Raw genomic sequence first — 17,928 nt, forward strand, 5'->3', positions numbered from 1 at the left:
GTTATTTTCAAAACAAGAGAAATGCAACGGATATTTCAGAGCACTACCTCCATGCCGTGGTTGAAAAACTATTTTGTCCGGCATGGTTTCACCTGTACACTACTGCATATCACCTTATTTCTCCTGCTCTACCAGAGGAAGTCAGCTTCCAGACTCAGGGAAGTCCAGTATCTTTAACCCTCCAGGCTTACAAACCATCATTATGAATAGCAACACAGTAGTCGTCGGCACAAAGGCTCTTTCCATGTGGAGCTCAGGTGTGAGCATGGAATGTTCTTTTCTACAAATAATCCTAACAGATGTCATGGTAATACTTTTTATCTCTGGTGGTGTGAATATGGCAACAGTTAAGGGTGTTTATAGAAGACCATCCTGAATTTTCAGAAATCTAAACTGATGATTCTGACTCTGAGGGATACCATTAAAGTTAATTACTTCGTTAAAGTGAATATGTACTTGCTTCTAAAAGCTATTACAAATGGGGAAGACTAGTATGGTATGACATAAACTGCCTGCATACAGAATCCTCTGGTGTTCTGTGGTGCTGAATGTATTTTTACCCTCAGCTCCACCTTTTGTATTTTGTGTGCTTTGGGACTATCTCAGCAACTAAGAGGATAAGGTAATAGAACGTTTGAAATTAACCAGCATGAGGACATATTAACTTGTCTCCATTATGTCAATATACCTAAAAAAAGAAAATTGGCCAATTAATGTGTAACAATAACAGGTAATGGATTTAACATTGAGCAAGGTTATTATCTGCTATTTTATGAGCAGTTACCTGAAGAGATAAAAATCATCGCTACGGAACTGTGGCGAAGACTTAACACTTTATTTCCAGATACAAATTCCTATAGAAAAAGTCAGTGAAAGCTCACGATGTGGCATACCTTTCGCTAAAACGGTGTGTGCCACCTTGCTGAAGAAATTCAGAGTCTATCTCCAGGTGACTCCGTGAAGAACGGGCATAGCTTCTCGCAGTGAAGGTCAACTGGCCAGCAATAACTGCTACTATAAAACTGCACTTCCATGTAAGAGTTTGGTATTTTTTCCTGGTTTATAACAGTTCTCAGTTCAGAGGTTACCATACTGAAGAAGCTGAATGCAAATTATCTTTGTGGTTCTTTTTTTTTTTTTTGCTAGAAAAGTCAACAGAGTACTTACGATGACGGCTTTTTCATAAAATTAGCTGTACTGTTTGTATTAGAAAGATAAAAACCACACAAATATAGAAGGGAAGACATGTTGGGTTCATATACATTGTGACTAAAATCCCTCACCCCAAAATAACATTCATAATACCCATCATGCCTGAATAGGCCATCCTGCTGCTTCTCTGAATTCAATCTATGATCATTTCTAGGCCTACTTAAAATGGCTGGAACGGGAAGGGAAGGAGCCAAAGTTGCCTGGACTGAATCTGTCCCACAAACAGCTTTTCTTCCTCAACTTTGCCCAGGTAAGAACGGAAGTATAAATTAGGTTATCTTAAAGGTTAGAGAGAAAAATCAGTCCCAAGCTCCACTTGGGACAGTGATTCACCATTGCCTGCACTCATCAAAAGATCCTCAAGAGAGATGTGAAAAAGATGGGTTAGTGATTAGAGGAAAGAGTTTTCAGTAATGTTTCTGAGGGCACTACTGAAACCTGCTGGCCTGAGGATAGAGAGAAACAGGGCATCTACCAACAAAAAGGCATGTCAGACAACAACTTATGGAGGAAAACAACCTTCAAGAGCTTGCCATTTCATGTAAATATCGGTTCCACTAACATTTATGACAAAACTCCTTTTGCTTTTGATACAGACAGGGTTTCATCAATTTTTTAACAAGTGCTGGAGAAAACTGAATGCCTGAGAAATACAAAGCCAGCAGCCTTGAAATAGGAATACATATTCAGATCACAGATGTCACTACAGATTCCACTTATTTTCCTCTATATCACTTTATTACAATGCAGAAACAATAAGTTTGACGAGCTGAATTTCACCCTTCAGCCTGGATAAGAAACTCCCATACGTGTACACTCTTAGAGTAACAAATATTTAACAATAGGTCAAATGTTTGACAGTAGGCCAAAATACTTAGTGTTGTGCCTCAGACTCTCGGACTTCAGCTCATCTGTTTGAAGGAACACACGAGTGAAATCAAGAGCTAATATACCTATCCCAAAGCATCGGATCTTGATCCAAGAACTCTGTAAAACAAAAACTGATTAGTAAATAACTGTATGTATTCTGCCTCCGCTATAAAATGTACTCCAACTATATTGTAACAAATTGGGAAGGCTCTTAGGGAAAACTCTGAAAAACAGTGAGTAGGCCCCCAAACTGAATTCCCTGTAATACCGACCCACTGATTATTAATCTTCCTTGTCTAGGTTTGGTGTGGCTCCTACAGACCAGAATATGCTAGCCAGTCAATAAAGACAGATGTTCACAGCCCTCTGAAATACAGGTGGGTTTTACTAACTGATTTACTAATTGATAACTTACTTGGTTCAACCCATTGCAGCGCAAAAGGAAGGAGTGGCTCATTGCTAGCAGCTATATTCTAACAGACAAGATAAATGTAGACTAACTTTCAGAATTTCTCCCATAGCTTGTAGGACACTGCTGAAGAGTACGTTCCTTTACTTGGCCTAGTGAATTTGCCAGCCTATAGAGAATGCACCAAAACCCAGACCTACTGTTTGTTCTAGCATTTCATTAGTCGTATTAGCTATATTTTTCTTGCATCAAGTATCCTGTATTCTGAGACGGCAATTGAGATAGGAGACTCTAAATCGCTTTCTGTTTTCCAGAGCAATGCTCTCCATGCACTGTATCCAGATAAATAAGTTCCTTCTCTTTGTTTAGGGTGATGGGATCTTTGCAGAACTTTGAAGCATTCTCAGAGGTGTTCCACTGTAAAAAAGGCACAGCCATGCATCCTGCAGAGAAATGCAGAGTGTGGTAACCAAAAAAGAACACGGGTGAGAATGACGCATACTCTGGTGACACAACAAACAGTTCTTGCCAATGATGTGCCTGCTGTTCTCCCATTCAGTCACAGCCAAGGCTAATGGTGCAGCTACTGTAGTGAGAATCAAGGAAACTATGGCACTCGAGCTCTTGCAGTTCCACTGGGAAGTACACAGGTATCTCAGTGACTGATGGGCTGTGCTGAAAGCTGCAGTGTGCTCCAGAACAGAAATGACTGTTTCAAATGACATCCTGACTGTTATTAAGATACCGCATCAGGGTTACAAAGACTAATTCTTAAATTAAAAAAAAATAATTAAAAAACCAAACAACAAACAACTATATATCTATTTTTCAGAAAGGAACAATAATTTTAATATGTCTTACAACTACACCTTCTGAGACTCAGCAAACCTGTTTGAGATGTCTCACTGAACTGTTTTCCAGCTTTCATGTTTCTGGTGCATTCTTCCCAAATTCAGGTTAGAGCTAGTTTAAACTCTTGTGCTGTCTGCATACTTGCACTTTGATTACTGCTTTGTTGTAAGAGATTGCTATTTGTCTTGATATGTTACAAAGTGAGCTGTATGTTAAGATGCCTGTCGGCTGCTAACTTAATTGAAAGCTGCACTCTCCTACTGCACTTGAGTTCCTCTGCTCCAAAGAACAACTGTAACATGACCTTAAAGTGAGGTATTACTAGATAGAAAGATCACATTTTTAGGAGTACAAATTCTGTTGTTATGGTTAAAATTACAGGGTCCCTCCCTTCAGAGATATATTTAAAATGAAGCTTATTCTTGTAGAAAGTATATAAAAAACTTTTTGCCAAATAGCAAACATGTATCCACAGAAACAATTAAGCTGTTTTTAATCCTGTGCCTTTTCATTTTGCCATAGGCTATTTTTCAGTATTTACACTTAAAAATGTAACAAGTATTAATTTTTAATTAAAAAAAAAAAAAAAAAACAAATAAAAATCACGGTAGCCAATTCAGCAAGCATTTTACTATAGAGAGTTTTGGGTGGCTTTCCTCAGTAAGCATTCTAATATAAGGATAATATTTTAAACTGCCAACACTTAACAGTGAATTTTAAATACTCTTCCAGCAAATGCTTTTCTTTCTAGCACAGAAATCACTGGAAAGCAAGATAGCAACTACTAGTGCTTAGCTTATGAAATGCCAAATCACACTATTCATTTGCTTCACAGAAGATTTCGTTAATGCACCACTAGCAAAAGCTTTGATTATCTGAACAACAGGGAAGGAAATGAAAATCACTTAACAGAAGCAGCTTTGCCATTAAGAGATGACCCACTGAATTATTCTGGCCATTTAGCCAGGTAAAAGCTGGCTAAATCACTGAATGAAACCCTCCTGATTTTTGCAAGAATTCTACCTGCTAAAGTGAAATCAGTCTACAGATAAATCTCCGCTTTTACTGTAGCTGAGAATATATAGTTCAATTACGCTTTACTTCTATCTTAAGAGTAATCTTGGAAGATAACTTTGCCAGAGAATCAGTGCTACCTCAGGGATTAACCACTCATCTATGCCCTTCAAAGTTTGAGAGTTAAGTACAGAAGGGAGAATAAGTAGTAAGAGGGTTTAGTTACAAGTGTATTTATTTAATCTCTCTTCAAAAGACTAAGAACAGACTGTTCAGCACCCACCAGCAGTTGCCTACTGCAAACAAATATTACACAAAGCATAGAATTTGGCTTTCAACGCAGTTAATAGTAATACAAAGTGTTTTACATCTAATTCTTTTCTATGCTGCACCTCACATGACTATATATACAGACCTCTTCAGGGGAATGCAACGTGAATTAAATTTTGGTTTTGTGTTTATTTCAGCTATGTCCGTTACCTGAGGAGAATTGCACTTGACCACATTAATTCTAACAAAGATGCCAATTCAAGGCAGATTAAGTGGCAGGAAAGGCTATTTTTTTCAGATGGGAATTGTTGGATTCACATATAAAAGTGCCTGAAAACCTTAGGATTGACTGACACTAAAAAAACCAACAAAAAAATGGTGACTAGGAGAGTGCACTAACAAGCTCTGAGACCCCTTTAAAAAAAAAAAAAGTTCCAATATTTGACACTAGGATTAAGCTCCCCTTTAAGTGACTTAAAAGCTCTTAAAGGAAGCCTGGAGGTACAGAACCTGACACATTTGTGTCCTGCTCATGCCTCCATACAGTTTAAAGTGCTTCAGGTATTAAAACTTTTGGTTGTCCTGAGACACATAATGAGATGTCTATTTCCTGTTAGATAGTCAGATAAGGTACTGTGTGTTCCTGGTACTTTACCTCAGAGCTGGATTAGTTTAGAATACAAAACACACAAATTCACAGTAGTTTTGCTACACTTAATGCTTGTCCGTTTTGGTAAGTTCCAGTTCTCTCTGATACTGAACACCAGAACCTTTTGAAGTCAGACTTAGTAATGCTACTAAAACACAACAGAAGCAATTTCATATAATATCACAGTAAATCATCCATGCGACTCAAAGATTAACCAAGTGGATACAAGTTAAAGCTAGTTAGGAGATAACACAGACTGTGAAACAGAGATGGACAGTAACTAATTTAGACATTAATCAAGGTTCAACTCAAACTATGACTAACCATGAGCTTTCGGCTCCATCCAGGACTAGAACCATGTAGTAAGATTACAGATGCAGCAGCAGATTGGTGAGATTCTGATGTCCTTAAAAGGCTTCATGCCAATTATATTATTTTCTGCCTACCATCATTAGAGAAGTAAGAGGCCAATATATCCGCAATCTGGTGAGAATTATGAAGCCTAAGTTCTACAGAACAGCAGTGCTGTAAGATGTTTGCAACTGGATGTTGAAGACAAGTCTAATTATGTTCTATTCTGGTTTTTATTCACTTTAAAAGAGTTTTTGCTCCTGAATCAACCAAATGCTCATGTCCCATGCCTTGTTAAAACTGACTGTCACGCAGACTAGGTTTGTATTTGCTCCCGGATTGGATTATACATGTAATAGGCTAGGGACTTTATTCTTCTAAATTGCGCTTTATCAATAAAAATTTACATGATCTACAACCTTCCTTAGTACGAAATGCTGTTCAAGCTTTGTTCTGGCCATTAAGTGAGGTTGACCTTTCTCATCACGTTTAAAACTGATGTTCACCATTTGACTACTGTTTCCTATTGGAAGGATTTTAATTTGGTTTAACATTAAATGAGTGGTTACAAGACAGTCAAGTGCTCTGATAAATCAGCTTTTGTTATTTAATTATTTGTGTATGGTGGCAGGCAAAATAAACTGTATTTAACTGCGTTTTGTCCATCTTCACTTACTCAGATTTTCCATGCCAGATTGCATGCATACAGTAAAGCTAAATTCATAGTCAGGTAATAAAAACTGCTTCCCTTGTGTAGCTGGTATTTTCATGTGGCACTTCCAGTAAGCTAAGTGTGCCAAAGTACGTTTCTTTCCTCTGTCTTCACATGCCTTTAGAAGCCAAGTGTTTACAGTGCCACGGACTCTCCAAGAGAAGTGTCCTGGCCCGAGGTGCCTTTATTATTTGCCTCCTACGTATCACAGTAACAGCCACCTATTTTCTCAGCTTGTTCTGAGAAAAAGGAGTTATCCTAAGGACTCCTCAGGGGAGTTCTGCTCTGCTGTGACCATACAAGTCCTTTTGCAGCTACTGCTCAGAGATCCATCCTAACAGCTACGTCTAGATTAGCCTGGCAATCACAGATTTCGTAACAAGTTCAAGTAGTTTGCGTGCCATCGTGGAAATGTTTTTGTTCTAGGGTTGTTAAGAAGAGGGTGACATTTTAAATACTACACCATTCGATAGTTTAACTTGTCTATTAAGTCGCCAGTAACCGTACCTCAGGTTAAACTACAACTGGAATTCTTCTTTAGGAACAGAAAAATTAGGCAGCCTGCTTCTTTTAGCAGCAGAATATCCGCAAAAAGAAGCAAATTTGAGGAGGAACTTTTTAATGTAAAATCCAAGTGACAACATATGAAGGGCAAAAGAAGAAATAACACAAACTATTGATTGCCAATATGAATGATATCACAAATTCAAGGATAGAATCTGGCACAGTATCTTTTACATATAACACTTATGATTCATACAGTGGTCCAGCTATCATACAAGACTATGAGTGCAAAAAGGCAAGTTTACCACAAATAGAGTAACAGAACAAAGACAGTCTTTGCCAGCTTCATTTTTGCTTAGATATTTCATGCTCCCGTTTTTTGCTGTCAGATGTAGGCCTCTTCATTGCACTGTAAGAAATACAGAAGTAATTGTGGTGGGGGAGCAGGGTGCATAGCCCAGTACATTCCCAACATGCTGGAAAGGTCCCTTGCTCACGAGACAGGTCAGAGAGTTATGCACAAGAACAAAAGCATGAGATTACAGAAGAAGAGTCAGCCCAAGTTGTGACCAGTAATACAGTGCTATTAACTGTCTCAATTGGACTACAACAGCCACAAGTATACTACAAATATTACAGTAATATTAACTTTGCATGTACTCTACAGATAACAGAAAAGGTCCTAGGGCTAGTCAGATTTGCATATAATCCTTCTCTAAATGTACAAGTCATTGTTCTTTGTTACCATATTCATATTTTGGCCTTAAGAATTGCAATCTTTTATATTTTTTCACTGAAGTCTTAGCAGAGGGACTATGAAACTGTCTGATACTAGATTGCTAGGCAGTCACTGCCTACCGTAAGGGAACTCAGGGAAGTGACAACAGTATATATATATATATATATATATATATGCCAAGCAAGGGAAACAGCATGCAACCGTGCAGAGGTCAGGTGGAGGAGGTTCACGTGGCTGACAATTTAATTACTCTGCAAAATCATTAAGCTCTGGAGATGTGCCATTAGAAATTCTGGCACATGCAACTGCTGAAGGGATAATTAAAATGTGCCTGGGAGGTTTTATTCCAAGTTATTATTACAGCACATGGAAGTTACTTTATTTTTTCATGTAAGTTTATTATGCCTCCCACCTGCAGAAGACTTTCCATCTGTCACTTTGTGTCCATGCCAGCACAACCCAAGTGCATAAGCTACAATCTCCATTTACAGTCCCCCACACATCCTTCTTTTCTACCCCTGCTGCATTCACACCTCCCCTCCCCAGTTACAGCCCCCTACATCACACTAGCTACCAATGACCTTGATGAAACAAGAATAGAGATGAGAGAGAGGCTCAAAACAACTAGGGAATGGCACTCCCTATTGACCACTACGTTCCTGTTCCATAATGGTATGTACAAGGGTCACAGAAGAGGAGGAGATGTGCTACTGCAAGTGAGAAACAATTCAAGTTGAGGATGGGGCGGCAGCGGTTTCACTGACCTTAACGTATCAGTGAGTGAACATCCACCAAGAGATAAATGCAGAGGATGTTCAAATTAGGATCGTGGCTTGTTAAGCAGGGTCTGTTACTGCGCTCTTAGTTCACACCTGTGCCATCTGTAAGCTTCCCTTCTATCTAAGTTTAAGGCAACTGCCTATTCAAAGTTCAGAGCAGAGATGGTAATACGTTTCCAGGAAGATCCAGGTCCTGACCAGACTAAGCTTCAAAAACCTTCAGTCTGTCAAGTAAAATTTTCCAGCACAGCTTGTTAGTATCGTGTCGTACAACCAACCATCCTACTGTCCAGCCGTTCCACTGGACTGTCTGGCATCTGACCATTACGTTGCATGTTGCTGGTGGCAGCAGCTACATACTCAGTTTGTGAACACCAGTGGTAGTGACAGAACACAGCTTTACAAGCATTCTATGTCTGAGAGCCAGTGTTGGTAGCAGAGGGACTGTTCACTGTGCTCGTAAGACACTGATTATCATTTATCCCATGATCAGGTGAAGTTTCAAGCTACAGCTGGTTTCCCCATTTCAAATCAGGACAGCAATTTCAGCTACACCCAACACCTGCCCCTACCTGAGGTTTCGTGCTTTCTTCAGCAGCTGCGATGACTTTCCAGTTATTTTCAAAGCAACAGAGTCACCAGGGGAGCCTTGTACAAGACGGTCTTTTTCTCCACCTGCACAAGTAAACAATGTATTTAGCATTAGGTAAGAACGAAACCGTTTGTCCCCAAACAAGGTCCGTAATATTTTCTAAAGGAATTTCCAATAATCCAGAGCTTTAACTACTGAAACAGGGCTTATGCGTTCCAGGAAGGAACAAGATGCATATTGATAATCTGCAGAGCTTTCAGACATGAAATACTCTCCACACACATAGTGCCCTACCCAAACCAACACAATCTGTCAGACAACAAGACTGACACACAGAGAGTGCTTCTTTTGTCATTTACAATTGCTTCCGGGCTAAGTTATGTATAATGTATGTTTATATGTCTCAGTCAGAGACTCTGATGAACAGCCTCCATTTTAGCCCCCTCTAACACCCTTCACCCCCAACCACAACAGAGCACCTTAATCAATAACTAAGATACTGGACAAATCCATGTAACTGGACAGAAATTGGCAGATCCTGCAGAAAATACTTTAGCTTACTGGAAAATTCTGTACCCAGAGGTGTTTTGCTGCAGATCTGATTCCATTTTAAACTCGTAGGCAATTAAGCATCAGAGCAGCTTTGTAACATACTTAGGAAAAGAAGAGATTCCGACGTTTTCCAGAATGAGAGGAACATGAAGTCTTTCCTTTTCCCATGCTGCCACCTGGTGACAAATCAGGCTCCAACTTCGAAAACAAACCAAAAGACATATCTAAACATCAGCAAGTTTTTTCCAGACTCCATCAAACACACACTTGCTATAGACATTAAACACACTGCTGCTACGGCAGGGACCCCCCAAAAAAATTTTTTTTTTAGTTGGTAGATTGCTGATCCTAGTCTGATGCTGCATCCCATCTCTTTACCTGACTGTGATAAGCTCTCAGCTTATCTACAGTGTCTTCTTCCAACTGCGACTGAAGTCACAGAAACCAAGAGTTACCACCCAGGCCCAACTGCCTGACAGTATCTTTTGAAGGGTCTTTCCAGTGGTTAGCAGGACAAACGTGGTTTCTCAAGTCCACAGCAAATACAAGCTGAAATGCTCGTTGTGGTGTTGGCCCCATAGGTTACCTCTTCCTACAAGTCTTCCCTCTCTAGTCTCAGGAGTAATGCAACGGCAAAGTTTCTGTGCTATTTTAGATACGCATCTCTAGCTTCTCTGATCATCTAATAATTATGGGGCTGGAGGACAGATTTTTTTTGCAAAAAACGTCTTTGGAGCAGCTGGTGCCTAAACACTACAATAAATCCCTCCTCCAAATGACAACACTGAACAACAGTAACATTTAACTCCTCTCCCTTCTTAAGATCTTCATCTGCTTTCACAGCTGTTTAATTAAAAGTTCATCTCAAAAGTAAAAGTACTTTTACTCAAAAGTAAAAAAGTGATACTGAATAACTTATGAGCCAGAGTATGCCAATATAATAATTTAAAGATCACACAGACTGTAAGGTACTCAGGCAGCCCATGGTCCAGCAGCAGCCTGTCAGCGCATTGCAGCACCTAGAAAAGGTTTACGCATGTCTAGCACCCGTCCACTGAGGTTTACAAAGTGCTTTACAGACTCTCATTAACCCAAGGTGAGAATTAACGGATTATGCAGAGACGAACAGCAATCAAATCTTCAAAATTTGAATACCACCATATTAAGAGCAAGCTCTATGGCCACCAAAAAGCCAGGCACCCTGTCAGAAATGTTACTGCCAGGTGATGAACTGCACAATTTGCATTTCTGGAAGAAAACAACGTACATGTCAGACAGCAAGGTACCGAGTAAGCTGAAAGCATAGCAAGAGTTGCAAAGTTGCAAGATTTGAAGACTGTTCAAAGCCACACGTATCACTAGTGCAGATGCAAAAGCAGGATGCTACCCCTGTCAAAATAGGCTTTCAACAATAAGATTAAGTAGCTAGAAGATAAGAAAAAGCCAGAACTTACCCCAAGATTGGCATCTAGCACAGAGAAGGCTGAAGTTTCCTTGTCACTGTTCCCTAAACTCTCTCCATTTGGGGTTTTGGGTTTACCTTGAAAGTTTGCTCAAGAAATCTTTTTACCAAACAGTGGAAGTAACCCTTCACACGCAAGTATTGTAGAGGAACAAGCAGAGGTTAACAATTAGCAAATTCTACAGCCAAATGTTGGAAAAGATCCAACCCCAGGAAACATTAACCATCTACCAAAGAACTAATCTAGAGAAAAAAAGCTCAGGGAAAAAAAAAAAAAGTTGTGTTTGCCCAGTGAATATCTTTACTGTTCCTGGTGACGTATTCAGCAAGTCGTATCAGACCAGCCACAAAACTGGCAAACTCAAAAAATAGTAATGTATTTGCTGGGTGCCACTGATATTTTCAGAATGATGTTAGAACTGCCTTACTGACTTGTCACATATTTGACCACCGAAATAAAACTGATTCTAAAAATGCAATAAAGTCAGGGCTTGTTAAGTTCTTTTGGTGTGACTCTCAGCAGACACACAAGAATCGACGAAGTCTGTATCTCTTTTACTTTAAGGTACTTTCAAACTTTGACATTGGGATTGTAAATACTGTGGGCATCCTTTTTTATATAAAGACAGCTAGGAGTAAAAGAAATTGTAGACAGTTTGCAATGTAAAAGTTTTCATAAACATGACTTTTATTGGGACTTTTAAAAAAAATTAAAAGATTAATTAATAACATTAAAAAACATTAAAAAATCACAACAACATTTTTATTTTTAGAACTTTAACAGAAGGTATTTCTTCATGGACAGATCTGCATGTATACAGCAGAAATTTTAAAAGGAATTTTAAAGCATTCTCTAAAAGCTTTAACTTTCCGTCGCTTGCAGCTTGATTTTACAATAGAGACGTACTTTTGTACAGCTACCTGTAGCCAGTCTTATAAAACACAACATTGAGTTTCTGCAACGTCACCTTATTTTGCAAAAAAATACAGAACTAATTCTGCTGAACAAACTAACAGAGTTTTATAAAAAATATGAAGAAGTTGTCTATCACATTTTCCCTAAGCAAAAAGACAACCATTTCCCATTTTCTTCTATTCCTCATAGTCATGTGGGGAAGAGGTATGCAAGTTCGTTGGTCAAAGAGCTATGGTCTCTAGATCCATGGCGTGGGTGAACATGAATTCAGAGGGACTGCATTAGTGCAGCAAAAACACAGGCAACCTGTGTCAACTACTGCAAGCTCTTCTCCCATCTCCCTTCTACTCCTCTGCTTTTCCTTAGAGTCATTCTAAATAGAAATGCAAAGACACCTGCCATGTCAGCCTCTCTCCATTTCCACTAACAGTTCCTTCTGCAGCCTGTGCAAAACAGGCTTCTGATGCTTTCACAGTACATCTCAGTATCTGTTCATTCCATCAGCCCCAGAGCCTCCTCCCAGGTGTCCCACTGCACTCATCATGTGCCTTCTCCATGCCTCTCTCCATCTTCTTCCCCATCTCATTTTATATACAATTCTTCACCTGAGGCTCAGCTGATAAATCAAACATTACTATCCTCACCAAATCCTTCTTCAGAAATCTATGTTCACCATGATGCTCTTTAAGAATAATGCTTTTCTTCAAGATAATGCCAACAGCCAAGCAACTTGGTGTTTTCCCTTCTTCAGGTAACAGGAAAGTTCTTTTACAGAGAGAATGTGGTTTCGTTAGTAAGAACTTTATTTCTAGACATAATGTTCACGTAGGACCTTAACTTTCTTTGTTGTAACACATGTTTGCAGATTAGAGCAGATGTGACTAGCAAAAGAGAGTAGTTGTGTATATGTCATTCACAACATTACTAAAAGCTAAATGTTTCTTGCTGTGCAAGATTCCTTTTCCCATCAGTATCTTCTTCATTTCCAAAAAGGAAAAACTTGTACAAAATGCATTTGGAAAACGTGTTATATATTACTTATGTGGAATCTTTAACATGAAAAAGAGCTATTTTTTTCCACCAACAAACTTATCTTGGAATAATTACATGCATATCAAGTGATAACTGTCCAAGTTGGTAAGTAAGTTAAGAAAGAAATTCCAGGCGTACCACACAGGCCGCTGTTCCATAAAGCAAGGAAAGAGCTTTACAACCTCTGACAACACTGACCCAATACCTCGATCGTTCAGCTATTTCAAACTTTGATGCCTCAGAAGATGCCACTTGGCTATTTCCTGAGCTCCTTTGCAGATCCTCCTTTTCATTTTCAAGCTGACTTTTTTCTCCATGAATATTTGGAAGAAAGGTTGAGATTTTTTTGTCGAGGTGTTTTGTGTTTCAGGGGAAGGGAGGTTGTGGTTGGTTTTCTGGGTTTTTTTTAAAGCCAACTTCAATGGCTACAATAGTTCAAACAAACATGGCTATTCAGGCCCGGTTTCTTCAGGGTCGGCAGCAGTTTCCTGCACAGGAACAGTTGTTTGATTCCCACTCTCCATGATTAATATCAAAGCCTGACCCTGCTGTCCAGTCTTTAATACATGTCAAAGGAAAACACAGAGTATGAAGAGTCAGCTTTTATTAGCAAATGCTTGCTATTTTCACTACTAACAGCTAGACTTTTGCATCTTCCTTAAGAGCAAGAGTCACTGCAGGTCACCTCAAATCAGAAGTGCAATTACACAGTCCATTCAGTATTTTTCCTATGAAACGCATCCCTGTCTGCACAGATATCAGATCTTGCAAATCACTAGCAGGACCTTTTAGGGGATATATAATACTGTAGGATGGACAGATAAACAAACACAGTTGTATTTTTTAGTAGCAGTCCATCTCCTAAATCCCCTTAAATACTCATTCTTGGACCGTGTCAGGAGATAACAATGGCAATGGGACTAGATCCCAAGCCTCCTAATGACAACCATATAAAATGCATTTCTACTGCATAGCCTTGGGGATTCTGGAACTCACAGACACTCCCAGTGTCCACAAGCTGCTCCAGTATGCACTGAGCCCATCAAACATATGGCACATACAAACACTAAACAAAAAACCTACTTCAGATTTCAGCATATTACAAAAAAAAACAAAAAAAAAAGGAAAGGAAAGAGAGAGAGAGACTCACCCCTGATTCCTGCACCGCTGCAAAGAAAAGGAAACAGTCCCATCAAAATGCGGTAAGGTGAATTTTATAGTAATGCATTTTTCTAGTCATGTTATCTTGTTCTTACATGTATGTAGGAGTGGTTCAGCAGTGAGCCTGCATAGGCACACCCCCCAAGGGAAGCATCATTACAACAGGTTAACTGTGGCACACAGGAATGTAGAAATTTCCTTACAGTTCACCTCTAATTGGCTGCTAAGGTTTCAGCTCAACATCTAGTGAAATGAAGACCATTCTTCAGAATACTATTACAAAACTACCCCTTTACACGCACACTATTCGTACTTACGTGGCACGTAATTTTTCCTTTTCCTCCTTTGCCAGATATATGTAAGGGCAGCTGCAACAACTAGCACGATTCCAACAACAGAACCAACAACTGCTGTAGCAGAGGGATCTAAGGAAGTGTTCCTGTCGTCTCCTTGTACCCGGCCATTCTCCTTAACTCTGAAGTGAGAAAGAAATAATTGTGTTCTTAGAATCTGTTGGCAGACCTTGCAGTGGAACTGCTGTACTGTTTTTAACATCACACCTCCACATCCAGGGGCATTCACAAAGGTCTTTCTGACTTGGTGGGTAATCCAGGAAGGAGCTGACTTTTACCTCTTTGTTTTAATGCTTGTAGATGCAAATTGATTCTCCCCAGAAGCAAACTCTCACCTATTCTACTACAGCTAAGGGATATGCCAGCCGAAACCCAGGTACCCAGAGGAGTGCACTGCTCTTCATGGGTCCAGACCCAGCTCTGTTAGAGCTGTCTGAGAGTCTTCTGTGACATGTTAGGACAAGAGGCTGAAGGCTAAATCTGTCATGATAATGAGTTTATAAAGAGAGAAGTGAAGCTGTTCCCAAGAAAGAATGGGACATAGGAACAGGCTTCCACACTCGGTGCCTTACTGGAAGCAGGAAACTGCTGTTTCGAAGACAGCAAAATACAAACCCAACAGTTAGAGAATAGTCCTGTGCCCATAAAGAGTAAGAGCTGCTTACGTGGGCCACGGTGTACAACTGTAAGACATGTTGGCTGTTGAGGAGGTTCCAGGAGGACAGGCTTCACACACATTGTCAGTGGTCTTTGTGCCTGTAAAGGAGAAGACAATAGGATTTCTATCTGCACCTATGGCTAAGGAGAGCTTCAGTTCAGCATGATCTTTGTAAATGACCAAGTGATTACTGCAGAGACTCTTCACCGCAGACAAAAGCTCACACGCTTCTGTCTTTGCACACAGAAAAAAAGCATTCTTGGCCACATCAGCTACCTCAGCATCTAGGACTTACATGGATCCTAGAAGCTTTCAGCTGTGCACTGCTGCTCTGACAATTACAGAGAGTACTAATGGACCAGTATACATCATACCTAGCATGCGCTGGCCCTATCCATTCACACTGGTCCTTCACTGATTTTTTTTCTGGATGAACTGACAGCCAGCCTCCTCAAAATCAAAGTCCAAAGGCATTCCCCGTAAGAAGCTTTTGCTTTCGGTGTTATTGATCCTATGTTGGCTTACCCCTTTCTTTTACCATACTGCCAGGAAAGCAGACAGTGTAGCGCTGACAAAGTTCACAGTCTTCAGTCCCCAAATAACTGCAGAAATACCCAGGCAGACAGCCACACACGGTATTCTTCGTATAGGTACATGCTACCTCTGGCACTAGGTTGGCTCCTAAGAGAAACGTACACGCACAGCCACAGTATTTACATGGGTACAATCAACAGATACAAAAGCAAGAGTGAACATTTAGCCTTGCCTTGATGCACTGGTGAAGAGCACCAAAACTAGCAGGATTAGTGAAGATGACTCCTTTTTTGATGTACAAAGAGAGCCCCGTTTGTCACAGACACAGCATCTTGGGTCACATTTATGTCTGTCCTAAGCGTTGCATGGCAAAAGCAAAATACTCCCAACTCAGGCGTTTTTAAATTAGCTGTTCTGGTAGAACTGTCCTGCTCCACCAGGAGCTCTTTCAGGCCTGCCTTATCCCAGTATTCCAAGACAGCTCTTTAGATATCATGCTGCAATCTAAAGGAGCCTTAAAGTGTTGAGAGGCTGTAGATCAGACTTCCAGTGGTGCCAGCTGAAGATCTATGGCAGATTTTCCCTTCCATCACCCACAGACAGCATTCTGAGGTCTGCACAGTGACAAGAGCCTCTCCGTTCTTCATACTCTAACCGATTCATCAAGCGAATGAAGCAAGAAAGGAGAAGGAGAGAATGTATCCATGAAAGGCAAGAAAAATCCATTTAAACTGGTTCTTTAGCATCCTCCTTACCTTTATCACACAGTTTACATTTCCTGCAGTGTTCTAAACCATTGGGATGATCTGTGTACGTATCCTCGACACAAGGTATGCATGTCGTGCTGGAATTTGCAGTGCAATGCTTGAAAACCCGAAGTCCTGAAAACCAGAAACGACCCCTCAGGAAAGCGGCTCCGTTAGCAAAGCCAGGCCAGGGACAGAGAGGGGCTGGCCAGGGACTGACACGGGCCTTAAACTGCCCTTAACTACCATAAATAACCTACAAGGACCTCAGAAATACCCTAACAGCAATTGCAGAGACAATCCTAAATCAGAAACCAGGACCCAAAACAAAAGTCCTTGGAAACTGTGCAATTACCAGCTACCACAGCAGAGAGACTGTGGCGATCCTTGCTTCCCCTCCAGAGGCTCCAAAGAAAGGGACGGGGTGGGGGGTTGGCCTCGCGCTTTTGTAACCGGGGTGGGAACGCAGGCTGGAAAAAGGACATTCTGGCGTGATGCTTGCCAACTGTTGAGTCGCAAGTGACCTTTGTTGGGGTGCGGCCATGGCCGGCCACAGTGGAGAAGCCCTGGGGGCAGGCCAGGGGCAGGGAGGCCGAGGCAGGCAGGGAGGGAGGCCGAAGCAGGGAAGCAGGGAGCCTTTCTCCACGGCCAACGTGGCGAGCAAGCGAGCGCTCCGCCGTTACCTACCGGCAGCACACATCGGGCAGCACTCGGTGCCTACGGGATACTCTCCCAGCCCGCAGGCCGAGGCCTCCACGCGATCCAGCTGCATGACCAGCACGACGGCAAAAACCTTGAGGCAATACAAGGATGGGTTTCCATTTCACAGCTTGTTTACCAGACGTTCGACTCTGGAAAGCCCGGCCGTCTCGCACGGCGGGGTCCTGACGAGAGGACAACACACCCACCCACCCACCCACCCTCCCTCCTCCGCCCTCGCCCCGCACCCGAACCGGGACCAGAGTCCTCCTGCCCCGCCTCACTCCACGCCAGCCCCGGGCGGATCACCGCCGGGGAGCCGACCCCGCCGCCCGGCTCTCCCGCCCCCCCCCCCCCCCCCCCCCGGCCCGCTTACCAGGCGCATGGTCCGCCAGGCCGGATCCCGGAGGCGCGGGGCTCCTCGGCGCCTCAGCGGCCTCCCCAGGCTCGTCGCGGCCCGCGGCCGCAGCCCCATGCACCGGGCCGGGCCTGGCCGGGCCCCCAGCGGCCGACGGAGCCGGGGCGGCGGCGACAGCGAAAGCGAAAGCCACACCGCCTCCGGCCTGGCGGGGAGGGAGGGTGAAGCTGCTGCTTGGGCGGGCCGGGCCCTGCTTCAGCTCCCGGCGGGGCATGGGCCTCTCCTCTGGCTGAGGAGAGGCTGAGGGGAGACGGAGGAGAGACGGAGGAGGCTGAGGAGAGGCTGTGAGGGGAGGGTGACGAGAGGCTCTGAGGGGAGGCTGAGGAGAAACTGTGAGGGGAGGCTGAGGGCGATAGCATATTTCCGTCCATTCTGTATGGTATGTCTAAATATTTTGATGGTTTTAATGTTTTGTACAAGCTGTGGAAACTGGCTTGCTGCTTC

General features: G+C 41.9%; 2 protein-coding genes across 6 annotated transcripts in view; one reads left to right on the plus strand and one right to left on the minus strand.

Annotated features, from left to right (window-relative positions):
- Positions 1 to 4,455, plus strand: part of MMEL1 (membrane metalloendopeptidase like 1) — a 29,920-nt gene extending 25,465 nt beyond the window's left edge. For all 3 annotated transcript variants that reach the window (XM_049804715.1, XM_049804705.1, XM_049804726.1), the window contains exons 21-23: positions 1,367 to 1,462; positions 2,383 to 2,459; positions 2,861 to 4,455. In XM_049804715.1, the coding sequence (XP_049660672.1) occupies positions 1,367 to 1,462; positions 2,383 to 2,459; positions 2,861 to 2,960 (273 nt within the window). In that variant the 3' untranslated portion in view covers positions 2,961 to 4,455. The remainder of the gene's footprint in view (positions 1 to 1,366; positions 1,463 to 2,382; positions 2,460 to 2,860) is intronic.
- A 119-nt stretch (positions 4,456 to 4,574) lies between these two features.
- Positions 4,575 to 17,631, minus strand: TNFRSF14 (TNF receptor superfamily member 14). 3 transcript variants are annotated; one of them, XR_007506644.1, is made up of 10 exons: positions 17,443 to 17,562; positions 17,055 to 17,160; positions 16,377 to 16,502; positions 15,613 to 15,768; positions 15,095 to 15,185; positions 14,394 to 14,551; positions 14,066 to 14,082; positions 9,608 to 9,706; positions 8,934 to 9,036; positions 4,575 to 7,252 (listed from the first exon to the last, which is right to left on the minus strand). XR_007506644.1 is itself a non-coding variant. In XM_049804762.1 (8 exons), exons 1-8 carry the CDS (start codon positions 17,539 to 17,541, stop codon positions 11,013 to 11,015), a joined length of 834 nt encoding a protein of 277 aa, XP_049660719.1. In that variant the 5' UTR covers positions 17,542 to 17,562; the 3' UTR covers positions 9,713 to 11,012. The 3 variants fall into 3 exon arrangements, 2 of the variants coding, with proteins under 2 accessions (XP_049660719.1, XP_049660708.1); XM_049804762.1 differs by lacking the exons at positions 4,575 to 7,252; positions 8,934 to 9,036; positions 9,608 to 9,706 and adding an exon at positions 9,713 to 11,093; XM_049804751.1 differs by lacking the exons at positions 4,575 to 7,252; positions 8,934 to 9,036; positions 9,608 to 9,706 and adding an exon at positions 11,632 to 13,472 and having other exon boundaries at positions 17,443 to 17,631.
- Positions 17,632 to 17,928: the final 297 nt, after the last annotated feature.

This window comes from Accipiter gentilis, chromosome 1 (genome assembly GCF_929443795.1).
Source record: "Accipiter gentilis chromosome 1, bAccGen1.1, whole genome shotgun sequence".
Lineage (NCBI taxonomy): Eukaryota > Metazoa > Chordata > Aves > Accipitriformes > Accipitridae > Astur > Astur gentilis.

Bases quoted from the DNA above. Each gene is read 5' to 3' on its own strand.
- TNFRSF14 (XM_049804751.1), bottom strand. From the start codon at position 17,541: ATGGGGCTGCGGCCGCGGGCCGCGACGAGCCTGGGGAGGCCGCTGAGG. The intron at 16,503-17,054 runs GTAGGTAACGGC...TCTGGTTTTCAG, and splicing joins CTGCCCGATGTGTGCTGCCG to GACTTCGGGTTTTCAAGCAT. The intron at 14,552-15,094 runs GTAAGCAGCTCT...TTCTCACTTCAG, and splicing joins AGTTGTACACCGTGGCCCAC to AGTTAAGGAGAATGGCCGGG.